At 37.3% G+C, this 14,782-nt stretch overlaps 1 protein-coding gene across 1 annotated transcript; it reads right to left on the reverse strand.

The window, feature by feature from the left end:
* Nucleotides 1-1,859: 1,859 nt before the first annotated feature.
* On the reverse strand, nucleotides 1,860-10,448 carry ACRALDRAFT_2023016 (uncharacterized protein; the record flags this gene model as incomplete). The annotated part of the gene is made up of 4 exons (XM_071020120.1): nucleotides 1,860-1,878; nucleotides 1,926-1,965; nucleotides 2,830-3,024; nucleotides 10,436-10,448. 4 exons carry the CDS (start codon nucleotides 10,446-10,448, stop codon nucleotides 1,860-1,862), a joined length of 267 nt encoding a protein of 88 aa, XP_070871319.1.
* Between the last annotated feature and the right edge of the window lie 4,334 nt (nucleotides 10,449-14,782).

Genomic DNA, 14,782 nt, shown 5'->3' on the forward strand with positions numbered 1-14,782 from the left:
CCTAGTAAACGCTATTAGATACGCTATAAATACCTGGATTACGCTATAAGAAAAGAGGTTTATTCTTTACTACCTAAATAAAGTCACTTACTTTAGGTATTTAACTATATCTATTATAGAGTCCTCCTACGCGAGTCTTAAGACCTTCCTATACTCTTTAATTAGTCATTTAGCGATAGTGCTTCGTAAACTAAAGCTATACTAGAGAACTTAAAAGAGGGGGGATTATACTTAAAAGGAATAGGCGAAGTAATAAAGTGGCGTTTACTATATATAGCTTTCTCTTTACCCTTATTCCCTATTAACTTATCCTATAGGCACTCTAGATTCCGTAAAGCAGCGAAATCTCTTTTCAACCTAAAGAGTATTAGGGTTATTAATAGCCTTAATATTAATAGCATTAGTGTTAGTAGCCGGCGATGGGCGACTACCCACTATACCCTATTCTACGGACCTATAGTTTACCTTATCACTACGTGCTTACCCGCTATATACGCGATAACGAGCCTCTTAAGCTATAGTCTTTTAATACCTATTAGCAATAAGATTAAGACCGACTTAATATATAGGATCGTGATAACCTTAATAGGCTGGATCGCTATGAGGCTAGTATTATAGGCGAAGGTACTCCGCCCACCTTATCTCCTTAGGTGCCCTTGGATCCTATGCGTATTCGTGGAAAAGACCGCCCTAGAGGCGCCCTATGAATATTAAGTTCGAGTCATGCCAGGGGCTATAGGAGGAATAATACATAGAGACTTCCTTCGGGCTTTAAGATTACCTAGAATAAAGTATAGAACGAAGCAATTACCTCTCTTCTAGCTATAGCACCTGCCGCCTGCCTACGGTGGATATATACGAGCCTCAAACCGCGGCTCCGCGTAGGAGTTATCGGGTTTACGAATATATTAAGGCATCAAAACCAGAGGAGCCTGTTAGGGCACTATTAAAGTATTCAGATATAGCTATATTTACCTATTTTAAGAGTCCGATTAATAAGCGATTAAGGCAGCGTAAGGTGGAGGCAAGGGAAGCTGCTTAAGATAATTAAGACCCGGATACAATAGATACGCTGGCTATATAACCTATCTATGAATACACTAGTAATAATTAACTTAATTGAGATAGTGAATTAATACGATTTAACTATATATACCTCGGCCTGCCGAGACCTCGCCTATAGAAACATAGGTCTTATATAAGTAAGAGAATATATAGAGTTATAACTCTATTTTTACGGACTCGATATCAAAATATACAGGCTCTATAGTGTTTCCTAAAATTAGGGTACTTAGGCTCCGTTTGATAATTTAAAGGCGTGACTGGAATAACTGTAAGTCGTACTATTCCGACTATAATCAGTGGGCTAATAACGTAACGCCTGACCTCCTTATATATGACACCGAATTTACGAATAGAAGTTAAGGTCGATATTTATAATTAGTATACGTATATAGGTATAGTCTATTATATTACTTTACCTATCTTATTAACTGTTATGATTTTCCTGGGTATATCCTGGGTATATAGGTACCGTGTTAGGTAACTAGATACTGGTAGGAATAAGGTATACAGGCCGACGAATTCCTTGCTATATTATGATTTAGGGCGTATTTTTACCTAAATGCAGGGGTGAAATGGATATGTTAATAGGGAGGTGAAAGACATGAATTAAGGTGGAAGATGTGAATTAAATACCTTACCTACTACGTATATTATACTAGGTAATAGAGGTAGTTATATAAAGTTATAGCGGTAGTTATACGAAGTCTTGATGAATTAGGCTACGAGTAGTAGGCTGTACGTGCGTAAGAGAGGAAAATCAAGCAAATAGCTGTTGAATTCATAGATCCGTAGGATTACTGCTTGTTGCGCGAGCTTGAAGCTGAGAATAGTAATATTGATATTATGTGTAAAGAACTGACTTCTGGGATTTCTTCCTGGATCCGGGGCTGGCAAAAGACCCTGAAAGATTGGGTGGCGACTGTTACGTTAACAACCTACGCGACGGTTATCACGCCACGTTATTAGCTTAAGTAATAACCAAGATATCGTATTTACGATACCTAGTGTATTTATATTATATATATCATAAGCCAAGTATATATATAGGTATAATACGTATAGTATTATAGTATAGGTTAAGCTGGTTATAAAGTAGGCGTCTAGCTATATAGCTATAACTATATACTATTTGTTTTAACTTAGATATTATACTTATAATTATTATGATTATTACTTATTATAAGTATAATATTAACACCCCCCCGTAAGCTGACTCTTATATAATAAGTGCAGCTTAGTCAGGTTATAGTTATGGTTATATTATAGCGCAGTAGTCCTAGTCTATCTAAGACTAGAATACATAGAGGAAAAAAATTGAAAAACCTCTTGATTTTAATTCAAGGGAAAATTTCCAAAACCCTTGTTATTGTTATAGTATATTATTCAAAGGAAAGTTCAGAAAAACCTTTGATATCTAAGAAAACCCGAAGGTAAAAAACCTAGTTATATCCCCTTATAAAGAACTAAGAATACTAAGTATTAAAACCTAGTATTTTAATTCTTTAATATTATTATAAGGCGGCAAATCATACTCAGGCAACGTATCGTCCTTGTGACCTAGGTTCATATAACCGTAAAGAGTATTATGAGTCTCTTTTGCTAAACCTTTAGTCATTATATCAGCTTTATTAAATTTCGTATTCATATATACGATTTTTATTTTATTATTATAAAGTTATTGCCTATAGTAGTGATACTGCCTGTCGATATGCTTTACCCGTTTATGAAATTCAGGGTTTTCGGCGAGCTTCTTTACACTCTTACTATCTATTAAGATAGTAGGAATCTCGAGAGTTTTATTATTATTAATCTTATTATTATTATTCATCTTATTATTATTATTATTATTATTATTATTATTATTATTATTATTATTATTATTATTATTATTATTATTATTATTATTATTATTATTATTATTATTATTATTATTATTATTATTATTATTAATAGCCAGAACTTCACAGCCCACTGCCCGTAGACGAAGACCCTTACGTTTATTATTATTATTATTCTTTTTTTGAGGTTAAATAGACTTAACGGAATATTTCGAAACGCGCGAAGGAATATTTTATAAAAATTAACCGGTATTTTCAGTAAAAGTGATTCCTTTATTATACTTAACGGGTTAATAAGGCCCGCGGTTAGAAGTCTAGTATATATGTGTGTGTATTTATTTAACGCCTTGGCGGCGGCTAGTGAAGACTAGCGCCGCGTCCCGTTATCGGGATATCGGTCGGTAAGATATCTATATATCTATACCCAGGCCGTATAGTGCTAATCGCTTAACTCTATGCCTCTTAAACCATAATAACTAACGATATCTATACTATATTATTAAAGAAAGTATATAAGATAAAAGATAGTTCCTATATCTTACCGTGTACCCTCGGGGGTCTATGTGCCTATAGCTATCCTACTATCTATTAGTCCGTCCACCTTTTAGCTAGTGCTCCTTCTATTTAAAAAAATCAGGCAGATCCTGTTAAGGAAGCCCGTTATATCCGCTAGCGCGGCGAAGGCCGCGCTATTTATTAGGATCTTTATAAGGGTCTCCTAGGGGTTAAAGCGGCTAGTTTTCCTCCTGTTTTGGTGGTGCCAGAGTTTATCTGGCTATCTATAGGAGTTTCTGACCTTATAGTAGTAGGCGAAGTGCTCCGGAGTCTTTATATAGCCGTAGCCGTAGTAGGCCACGTAGCTATTATGACGAAACCTTTAGTGGTATTCTTTAAAGTCCCCGTGCTCTATTCCTACTTAGATTAGGTATATCAGGGTCTTACGGGGGAGGGTTAGTTCTTTTAGTTCTCTTTAACTAAACCCTAGCTTCTTCTACACGGCTATTTCGTATCGGCGTGGCCAGGACTTAGCGTGCTATTTCTAAAGCCTAGTCTTATAGCGGGCTATTATAATAGCTTTTACCCCTACCTAGGTCGGCCTCTTATTTTCTAGTAGGATCCCCTAGGCGTTTTTACTTAAATAAAGTTTATCCGCTTATTTATTACCCGGGATCCTTATATATCCCGGTATCTACTATAGGTAGGTCGGGTAAATCGTTATTAGGTATTACTATTATAGGAATTTTTACCGTAATAACCTAGGTATAATACCGGTAAGCCCTTAGATTACCGCTTAGTTATTAATATACTAGGTAATCTTTCTTATTCCGGGGAGGCGGACCGCCGCGGCTAGTCCTTTGGCTACCCCGGTTACCTCCTTATTAAAAACCATTATATTACGAATATATCCGCGACTAAAGGTGATTTCTCTTCCGCCGCGCTATATTAAAAAGGCCTAGGTTATATTTTAGGCTCTTAACGACCCGTCTAAGAATACCAGGGTATACTCCGGGTCTAGCTCGTCGACCCACTTACTAAAAGTCTTTATAGCTTCCTCTTTAGTCCTATTATTAAACAGGATCTTATCCTAGCAGCTTTATCCTATAAAACAGAGTCTTATTAGTCGGTGTTATAGCGGTCTTATATATATTAGTTCCTTTATCCGTAGTACTCTTAAGCGCCGCGTCGGGGCCTTAGTCCGTTTTACTTCCCCTTAAATAATTAGGGAGATAGCTTATACTACCGGGTAGTTCTTCTTAAGTCCCGCGATCCGGGTTATATACCTTTACTATAAATACTCCGCGTAGTCTTTTACTATAGGGATTCCTGATTCCCGGTATAAGGCTAGTACTAGGACCGTCTTCTAGGCTAGGAGTATAGTTCTAATTATAGTTATCTATACTCGGGTTATTACCTTAGCTTTAGGTAAGTATCCGGATAATAACCGGCACTACTTCTTATAGATAATATCGTGGGGGCCCTAGGCTAGAGCCCGGGGTCCCTCCTATTAAATCTCCGCCGCGTAGTAGGTAATAGTTAGGATATATACTAGCATAGCTTATTATAATAGCGCTGGGTTCGGGCCGTGGGTGGCTCCGGTAAGGCCCTATATATAGTTAATGACCTTAAGTCCATTCCTCGCCCACGTCTCTATATAGTCTTAGAAATTAAGGCGTTTATCTATATATATACCGAGCCACCTAATCGGGGCTAGTAGCTTCTATCCCTATAGGTTAATAGTATAAGCGACCGCGACCTTATAGTTAAATAGGGGTAGTTCTATTATAGGGAACTAAGGGATCCTCCGGCAGGAGAAGAGTTAGGCTTCGGCTTTACTATAGTCTAGCTCGACTCTATTATCTTTATATTATTAGAGTTACTATTATAGTATCTCCTTAATTATCGTCACCGCTATATTAATATCGGTATACGCTATAACGACGTATATATTATTAGTATATCCGAATCGGTTCTCCTTATTAGGTAGACAATGTATTTCTATAATACTAAGTGCGTATCCGATTAGTAAGGCCGGGGAGCCTTATAGGAGGCCTACTAGGTCTAGTAAGGTATATTCTTCGGGGCCGGAGGCTCCGAAGATTACTCTAGTACTTTATACGGAGTTAAAGCTCTCCTATTATTATATAATCGGTATATCCTAGCCTTATTTACGTAGCCTATAAATAAACTAACTATATAGTATAGTATCGAATACCCCTTTTATATTATTAGTTATTATAATAACCTGCTTCCCTTATATAAGCCATAACTTAACTTTATATATTAGGATCGCTACTAGGTTAATCGTGGACCGCCCTAGTAATACCCCGATATACTAAGGGTTTAGGATTCTAGCGTCTATCGCCCTATAGGCTATCCTTTTTACTATTATACGTTCTAGGCCTTTACCTAGTACGCTTAGTAACTAGATCGGTCTATAGCCGGCGATAAAGCTAGTATCCTTCCCTGGCTTATCGATTATTACCACGTCTCCTTTTTAGAAGGGTTAGGGGTAGTGGCCGGTTAACCTATATGCTTCGAAGTGTTCCGTAACCTCCTCTTTAATTTCGGGCCAGATTAGTTAGAGTAGGGGGATACTAGCGTTATTACCGCCTAGGGTAATAGTATTAACCTTTACCGTATATCGTCTTACCTTATCCCTAAGGATAGGGCTATCCTCCGGAATAGCCTTAACCGGTCTCTCTAAAGGGTAGTCCTATAGGTCTTCTAAGTCCAGGATATCTAGCCGCCTAGCTAGTTTTGTTTTACGGAGGAGTTCCCCCTTCTTAGCGTCTTCGAAGTAGCCTAGACCATTATAAAAAATTAAGGGGGCGGCTATACCGTCCCCTATTTTATACTAGCCGACAATTTTATATAGTTTATCGGCGTTCCTAACGCCCCTAATCCTCTTATTCTAGTATTCCCTGCTAACCCGTTTTATAGTTTTCCAGAAGGTATCCTATATTTCGGTATTATCGGGGTTATAATATCTACGGTTAATCGCTACCCTCTAGGCTACTTTATATTCGTTATTCTACCCCTGAAGAAAGGCGAAGCCGTTACTATACAGAACGGCTTAGGCAGTGTGATCTTGGATAAGCCTTTGATAACAGGAGTGCTCGAAACCACGAAGTGCATATAACCAAAACAATATATATAATAAGGAGACCTTTAGAAAAGGTTCCTGGAAGTGCGCGCTGCTTTGATTACGGCAACGTAGCTTAAACAAAGTGAATATAATAAACGTGGCAAAACTTAGGGTTAAAAGGATAATGATTATATGGGATGATCCTTATTATCTGTGTCTGGGTGGCGTCGCTATGTATATATAATATATAAGATAAATAAAAAAGCGCGCTTCTTATAACGTCACGTAACGTCCTAATAATATAGCACTAGGTCTCCGATCCACCCCTTTATAATCGGCCCTAGTTATCTTACTTATATCCTTATAGCTATAATAACTCTAAATATAATCAGGTTACCCTAATTAAGCTAAGTATAATCTAGTAAAACTATTCTAAAGACTTACTTACGCTTACGGAGAGTCTATCCGCTAACTATATAATCCTCCTTCTTAGTATATACTCTCTTTATAGTGGCTATAACTATATCCTTATCCTACTTAATCCTAGTATTATACCGTAACTATCCTTCCTAAGGAATCGCACGTAAAGGCGGTATATATAAAGAACCGTTAATAGCGGTATCGTGAAGTATCGTCTAGTAAACACTATTATATAAATAAACCTAATTATCTTAAAAGAATAAGCTAGGTCTAATCGGATTAACACGAGTATCTATAGGGCTAGGATTATATAGTCTATAGAATAAGTAACTATAAGATATCTTAACGCCCTTATCCTGCTCCTCTATATCCTTAATCTATTTCCCTTAGATATTAATCTTCCTAGGCTATACTAAGACCTTTTTTAGCGATATCTAAATAATCTTATAGTTATTTAGGTTAATACTAGTAAACTTAGAAGATTTAAAGGGCTTAGGAGTCTTCTTAGGACTCTTTATAACCTTAGTGATCTTCTTAGGCGTGACCGGTGCTAAGGCCTTCTTAGAGATAGCCTTAGGTGTTTTAGGGCGTACCGGGATACCCGTATCTTTCTTAGGCTCCTATAACTTAGGAGTACTCGTAACTAGGGCCTAAGTCTTTTCTTTTAGCCTAATTAGAGGAACCAGGGGCTATAGGCTTAGACTTAATAATAGGTTTATTAATAGGAGTGAAACCTATACTTTTAGGGGGAGGCGGTAAAGGAGACTAAGGAACTACCGGGACTATTAATATTTTCTGATAGCTAAAACCGAGAATTACTCTAATATAGGATAGCTATTCTTCCTTAATATAATAAGCGTAAGCTATACTATTATTCGAGTAATAGCATCCTTATACAAACCGGTGAATCTTTAAGCTTTAAGTGAATAAATAGCCCTCCTAAATAATAGCTTATATCTACTTAATAATAAAGAGGCCGTACAAGTAATTATCCGTCTAATAAGGACTAGGAATAATATAGAAACGGCGAGTAAGGCTAAAGATAATCTTATTAGGTATACTAATACTACGTAGCTAACCTATAGCGTACTTAAATAACCGTAAAAGGCGGTCCTTAGTATTACTAGTATTCTAAATACTATTATACCTATATATACACTATATCTCTTAATCTAAAATTAGACTAATAAAGTGATTCTTAAAGTAATAAATAATAGGGATTAAACGACTCCTCTTAATACGATTACTTTCCCTAAGTGGTTAAGGGGAGTAGACTACCGTGCGGCTATTTAGCTCCTAGTAAGGCGCTATATTAATCCAGGCTATAGGGCGGGTATCTCCTTATCTACGCTTAAGCATAGCACGTATTATATCTTTTAGACTGCCTCTTTTAAGCCATCTTTTATTTATTAGGTTATAGTAAGTCCTAAAAGAAGACTATACTACCGGGTAAATATCTCCTAGCCTCTCGCTAAATATACTTATTATAGGAATATAAGGCAGTATTATATTAACCGTGGCAGCGTTAAGTTTACTATCTATTGCGTTCTTAAGAAGACGTTAGACTGCGCGTATATTATTTTTAGGCTATTAAGGGAAACCTATAAAGGGGGCGGCGTTATCGGGGACGTTAAATAGACGATACGGTAGTCCTTATATAGGGAACACCTATTAGCTATTATTAGGATTATTAATACGGCGGGGGCGCGTGGTCTTATCGATAATAACGCGGGTAGCAGGAACGATATTAGCGGTAAGGATAGGACCGGCGGGAGCCGGCTCCTAGTAGTTAGTAAGGGATATAGATATTCTTAATATATCTATTAGCCTAATCACGGTAATATATAGGCGGGGGGATATAGGAAAATATATAAGGGTAGCGGGGGTAATAAATAGTAAAGAAATAGATAGGGGGTAAGTTAGGAGTAAACTTAACGATATAGGAAAAAAAGAGGAAAAGAGGCAAAACGGGTTAACTAAAGCTAGTAATAGGGGATATATATCCTTTATCGATATCTAATATTTCTAGGCAGTCCCTCCTTTACGAGACTGGCTTTAACTAGAGTTTCTATTACGGCTACTAGTTAAATAGGGTCGTGATTATTAAAGAAAGGGTAATCCTGATACTATTTATGGTTTTCGGATAAAGGTAACTTAGTGAATTAGGCGTAGGATCTAAATACGGAAGTCGGCTTACTATATAACCGATCTGATTAGGCAGAAAGATTAGATAGTACCTTTTCTATTATACCTATAATCGCGACTATATAATAAAGCGACGTAAGGAAGGTAATTATAAATCACGCTTAAAGCCTAATCCTTTTAGTAACTTAAAATAGGCTATTTATTTAACTACGCCTCCTTAAGTGACTAAAACTATAAATCGCTAGGCCACGTTACCTATTATTAAGGGATATAAGGCGGGGGGGGGCTACCGGCCAGAGGCGTATTTTTCGGGCTCTACGTCTTTATATTATCGTACGATTCGATATCGTGTTTCCTTTAAACTTCTTATTAATAATAATAATAAGATTATTAATATATCCGCTAAAGCTCTAATCACGGGGCTTAATAACCTTAGCTCTTATAAGCGTAAGAAAGCCGTGGCTTATTAGGAGTCGGTCTATCCTATACCGTGCTTCTAGTCTAAGACACGACTTATCGTAGGTACGGTTAATAAGTATAATGTTTTTATAACGGCCTAAGATATAGTGGTAAGTTCTTTTTACGCTTTTAGTCGTGTTACCCTGATTAGGGTAAGCTAATATTATAGATCTAGGCAAACTCGTACTTTATTTAGTACAAAGTGGCTAGTAAGGGTGGTGTATCGTATATCGAATTAGAGTTTATAGGCTAAGTTATTTAAGGTAACTCTAAGGCTATTATTATAGGCCGGGTATAGGATAGCCTGCTAAATCTTACTAATAAAGACGTGGAATAGGAGCTATTTAAGAAGGTAAGGTCTAGTAATGGTTCGTCTCTGTTTCGCCGCCGTATATTTATAGCTAAGGACCTTACTAGTCTATAAAGGGAGTATATTATAAAGACGGTAACCCGGGCTTATACGGTCAGAGCCCTGATTATCTAAGGGTTCGGGGTTATTAATAAGGTGCCGTGCTAGTGCTATAAGGAACGGTAGTCGGCTATAAATAATCGGGTTAATAATAAGATCACTTATCCTTTCTTTAAGTACGTATCGCTTTAATATAACGATCGATTTCCGGACTACGCTAACTACTATTTTTATAAGATAGCTTATATATATCGTAATAACGGGCTTCGGAAGCAGTTTTATTAGTCTAATAAGGAGGTCTTATAGCTAGATAGTAACTATACAGGTATTAGTCACTTTAATCTATATACTAAAGACTTACTAATACTATTATAGTCCGTATACGATAATAAGATATATCCACGGCTATCGCCTCGATACGGCGTCTTCGTGGTAAGCACTATTACTTTATATAGTGAAAGTGCTTAGCAGATACGCGACGTTTATAAAGGAAGGGGTCTTAAACCATAGGACTATATAATAGCATAGGTCTCTATATTAGCGTATAAATATAAGGACGACCTCGAGAAGTTCTATCACACTATTTAGAATAACCCGATAAAGAGGGATTAAGAAGAGACGGTGGAGTGGTATTATATTCCCTTTATCTCTAGGGCTTAGGTTTAGCGGTATAAGTTAGAAGTATATAGCCTTAGTAATAGCGACTATAAGAGTAAGCCGGAATAAGATATAGATAGGTAATTCGGGTAGTGATTACTATAATTAGGGTAACCTTGGTATAATTAGGATATTTCATTTTAGTACGCGGCGTAAACAGGTAAAGGAAAGGTAGATAAATAATAAATATATTTAGTGGATATATCTTTATAGTATCTACTTAGTTAGTGCGTATAAACGGAAAATAATAATAGTAAAATATAAATAAAAGGAACTAATAAATAAAATAATAAATAGAAGGGCGTGGAATAAGGTAATCAGGGTAATAAAGGGTAAATAGGGAAGAAATAGGAAAAAGAGCGAGTTAAGGAGTCCTAAAAGTGGTGTTTTTATTTTAGGGGGTAGTAGTTAGTTTTTAACGATAAGCAGATAGCGGTTCCTTATATATCCTCGGCCCTAATACTATATATAAAACTCCTATTAAGTATAGTATTACTATAATTAGGTTAACTAAGTAAAAAGTAATAGTAGGGGATAAAGTATAAGGTCCTAGTATAGTCCTTATACTTACTTAGGTTAAAGTCAGGATCTCTAGGGATATAGACTTTAACTCTTCCTAACTACATCGCTTTCCGGAGCTTTGCTTCTAACCTTTTATAATACTCGCTTAGTAAGTTCTAAAGTCTTACTAACCGTTATAGAAGTGCGTTAACGGTCTAATCAGGGGAACCTACGTCGTCTTAGCGCTCGTTATCCTCGGCCCTAGTATCTTTATTCCTAGATATACCTAGGAGGAGGGGTGCTTTAACTAGCTCTTTATCCATAGGGACACCGCGGGCAGGGTATATAATTATTAGTTCTTTAGCGTAGTCCCTTTCCAGTATCGTCTAGTCCTCCGGCTCCTAGTATCCGTCTTTATCCTAGATAAATTTCTTAAGGCGGTTAGCGGTAAAAGTAACGCCCTAAAGCTCTTCCCCTAATAAAGTCAATAGCCTAAAGGTCTTATTATCCTAATTAGATAATATAATACGAAATAAGCTATTCTAGCGGTAGTCTAGCTTCTTATCGCGGCTTATATCGATAGCTAGCTTAGTATCGTGTATAAGGATAAGGTCGCCGACTTAGAGTCTTTGCTTACGCAGGATCCTAACTCTTAAACGGTTAATAGAGTCCGTCTTCTATTACCGTTACTTATTAACTATATCGGTAGTAGTCCTCTAGTCGGCTTCTAACTAGGCGAAGGCCCTTAGGCGTAGTAATATCTTTTCCTTAGGGGTCTTAACGCGGCCCTAGTCGAGCACTCTCTAAGTAAGGCAGGGTACCTTAATAGGCGTAATAGCCTCGTAGCTATAAAGGAGGTAAAAGGGAGTCCTTTTAGTAGATACTCGGATAGTTATACGATCCGCGAAAAGGACTATAGGCAGGATCTTATATAATATACCGCGGTAAATCTTTTACTAGATAGTAAGCGTATAGGTAATAAGCTTATATCCTACCTTGTTTAGACTATTAGCGCGGGGGTAATAGGCAGAGATAACCTTCCGCTTTATTAGGTATACCCGATTTAGCTTAATTACGCTACCCTTATTCTTAGGACCTCCGTCCACGATAATATACTAGTATAGTCTATACCGGCAGATAACGTCTTCCTATAAGAATATCGCGACGGCTCGCGACGTGTTCTTCTATAGCCGATAGGCTTTAACTTATCGCGTGAATGAATATATATTAAGCTTTTACTAAGTAGTACCCGTTAAGATACTAGATATCGAGACTTACTTATATAAAGGGGAGGGCTTATTAAGGTAGTTAGGTGGCGATTAGGGGATCTTTGCGTGCTTTGCCTTAGCGGCTTTAATACTCAGCGTATACTTCGATAACCTCCTTAATCTGCTTATACATACCGTCCTAGGTGTATAAGGGGGTAAGCTTCTAGTACGTCCTATCCCTTATATAATAGCCTAACTTATTATAGGCCTTCCTAATCAGGGTAACCTAAGTCTTTTTATTATTAATCTACCTTTTAGGAGTCGAATCTTTCTTAGTAACTCTTATCTATAATAAACTATCCTTTATAAAAACACGGGTCGATCGATCTTTAACACGGCGGGCGTTACGAGGGTCTATTCTAAAGGGTATCCGTAGGCTTATTAAATATAAGGCCACTTATTAAGAGAACTGGCTCTAGGTAACGTCCGGGTCTAAAACGTCTTCGGCTAAGGTAGGGTTATTAAACCTTTTATCCGTATCTATAAGGAAGATTCGGCTATTAATAAAGTCGTTAATATCTCTTTCTATAGCGTTATTAGCCTAATTAGACGGAGTGGTAGGTATCCTAAAAGTCCGTTAGCTATAGTGTTCTTAGTTCCTTTAATATACTTAACCTCGAAGTTAAAGAGTCGGATCTAGGTAATCCACTAAGTAATAAGTGCGCCGGGTAGGTCCGTGGTAGAACCACTAAGCTAGGACACTAAGGCTTAAGTATCTGTTTCTAGTATAAAGCGGACTCTATAAAGATAGTTACGGAGTCGGCGAAGCACCTTTAATACTCCCCTTAGCTCTAGCTTACCGGTATTATAGACCTTCTCCGCCGGGTTCTATTTACCGCTTTTATACCAGGTAATAGCTTTTTTCCTATTAATATACTAGCCTAAGATCCCGCCCTAGCCCTTAATATATACGTCGACGATTATATAGATAGTGCTAGCCCCTTTACTATACTTAATAGTAATTAAAACTAGTATAGAGGTTAGGGTAACCTTAAGAGTATCTATAGCGTATTACTAAGGCTCGCTTTATAGGAAGATAAAAGTCTTCTTTAGCAGGTCTATTAACGGCCCTACGATAATAGTAAACCGGTAGATCTAGATATAGTAAAAGGTAGTAAGACTAAGAAAAGAACGGACTTTAGAAATAATCCGGTACTTTTACTACTTAGTTAACTTAGCCACCTTAGCCTGCTTAGGGGAACGGCTATTAGTACTGTATATATAGCCCACGGTAATAGCCGCTTTCTAATACTATTAGCTTTTAGCGCTAGCTATAGTGCCTTTAGCGAGCTTTATATTAAGAAGGACTTTATCGATATTACTAATATACTTAGCCACGTAGCGGCGAATTCTAGGCTTAATTAGGGTATCGTTATAGGTAGTAGTCGGCCCTTTAACCGTAATATCGTTAATAAAGGGTTAATAGTATTAGGGAATAAGGTCGTAGAGGATACGGGTTATAGTATATAAAAACTAGGCTACTAAGTTAGTCGCCTTTTACGGAAGGGTATATATCCTAAAAAGTCCTAAAACCATAGCAAAGATCGTTAAGTCCCTTAATTCCTTATTAAGGGTAACCTGGTCGTAGCCGGAGAAGAAATCTAGAAAGGAAACTATCTTATATATACCGAAGTCCTTAGAAAACTTATCGGCCCTAGGCGGGATAAAGGCATTATATAGGGTAATAGTATTAATCTTAGTAGTAGAGTTAATAAGGCGTATATTACCGTCTTTCTTCTTTATAAGGAACCAGGGATTTTAGTAGGCCGCGTGGCTTTCTTTAATAACCCCCTTATCCTTCCTATCCTTAATTATCTTAACGATAATAGACTTTAGGGCTCTCGGGATAGGGATCCCTTTCGCCTACTATACCTTATACGGAACCACCTTAATCTTTTACGGCGGGGCGACTCTAGGGTCGAGCCTCCTATATTCTTACTAATCCTATATAAGGGTAGCTTCGTGGTTTAGGAGGGTCTTTATTAAAAGCTCCTTTTTTATAGGTAGTACATAGTCGGCAGAGTCTAAGATATCTTTAAGTCGCTTTTCTATAAGTCTCGAGTAAGGGGTAATCTTAGAGAACTTTAGGGTGATTAGGCTAATAAAACGGTCGTCTTCCTATACCTATATATCCTCGGGGATTTCCGCTAAGATCTTCTACTTCTAAAGGGGGTCGCTTTCGGGGACGGAACTATTAGACGGCGCGTTATTTATAGGGTGAATCTTAAGGGTTTTCGGCTTATATATAGTATAGATAGCCTAATTAGGCTTATAGTATACCTCCTCGATTAGGTCTTAGTGCTTTTTCCTCTTTACGGTCTATAGCTTTTTCTCGGCTATTATAGCGGCGTTAATAATACACGCGTCTTCGGCCCTTAAAGCCGATAACACTAATAACTAATAAGACTTCCGCGCTTCCGACTTAAAATTAGTA

The sequence above is a fragment of the Sodiomyces alcalophilus genome (assembly GCF_042370955.1).
Source record: "Sodiomyces alcalophilus JCM 7366 unplaced genomic scaffold ACRALscaffold_9, whole genome shotgun sequence".
Taxonomy (NCBI): Eukaryota; Fungi; Ascomycota; class Sordariomycetes; order Glomerellales; family Plectosphaerellaceae; genus Sodiomyces; species Sodiomyces alcalophilus.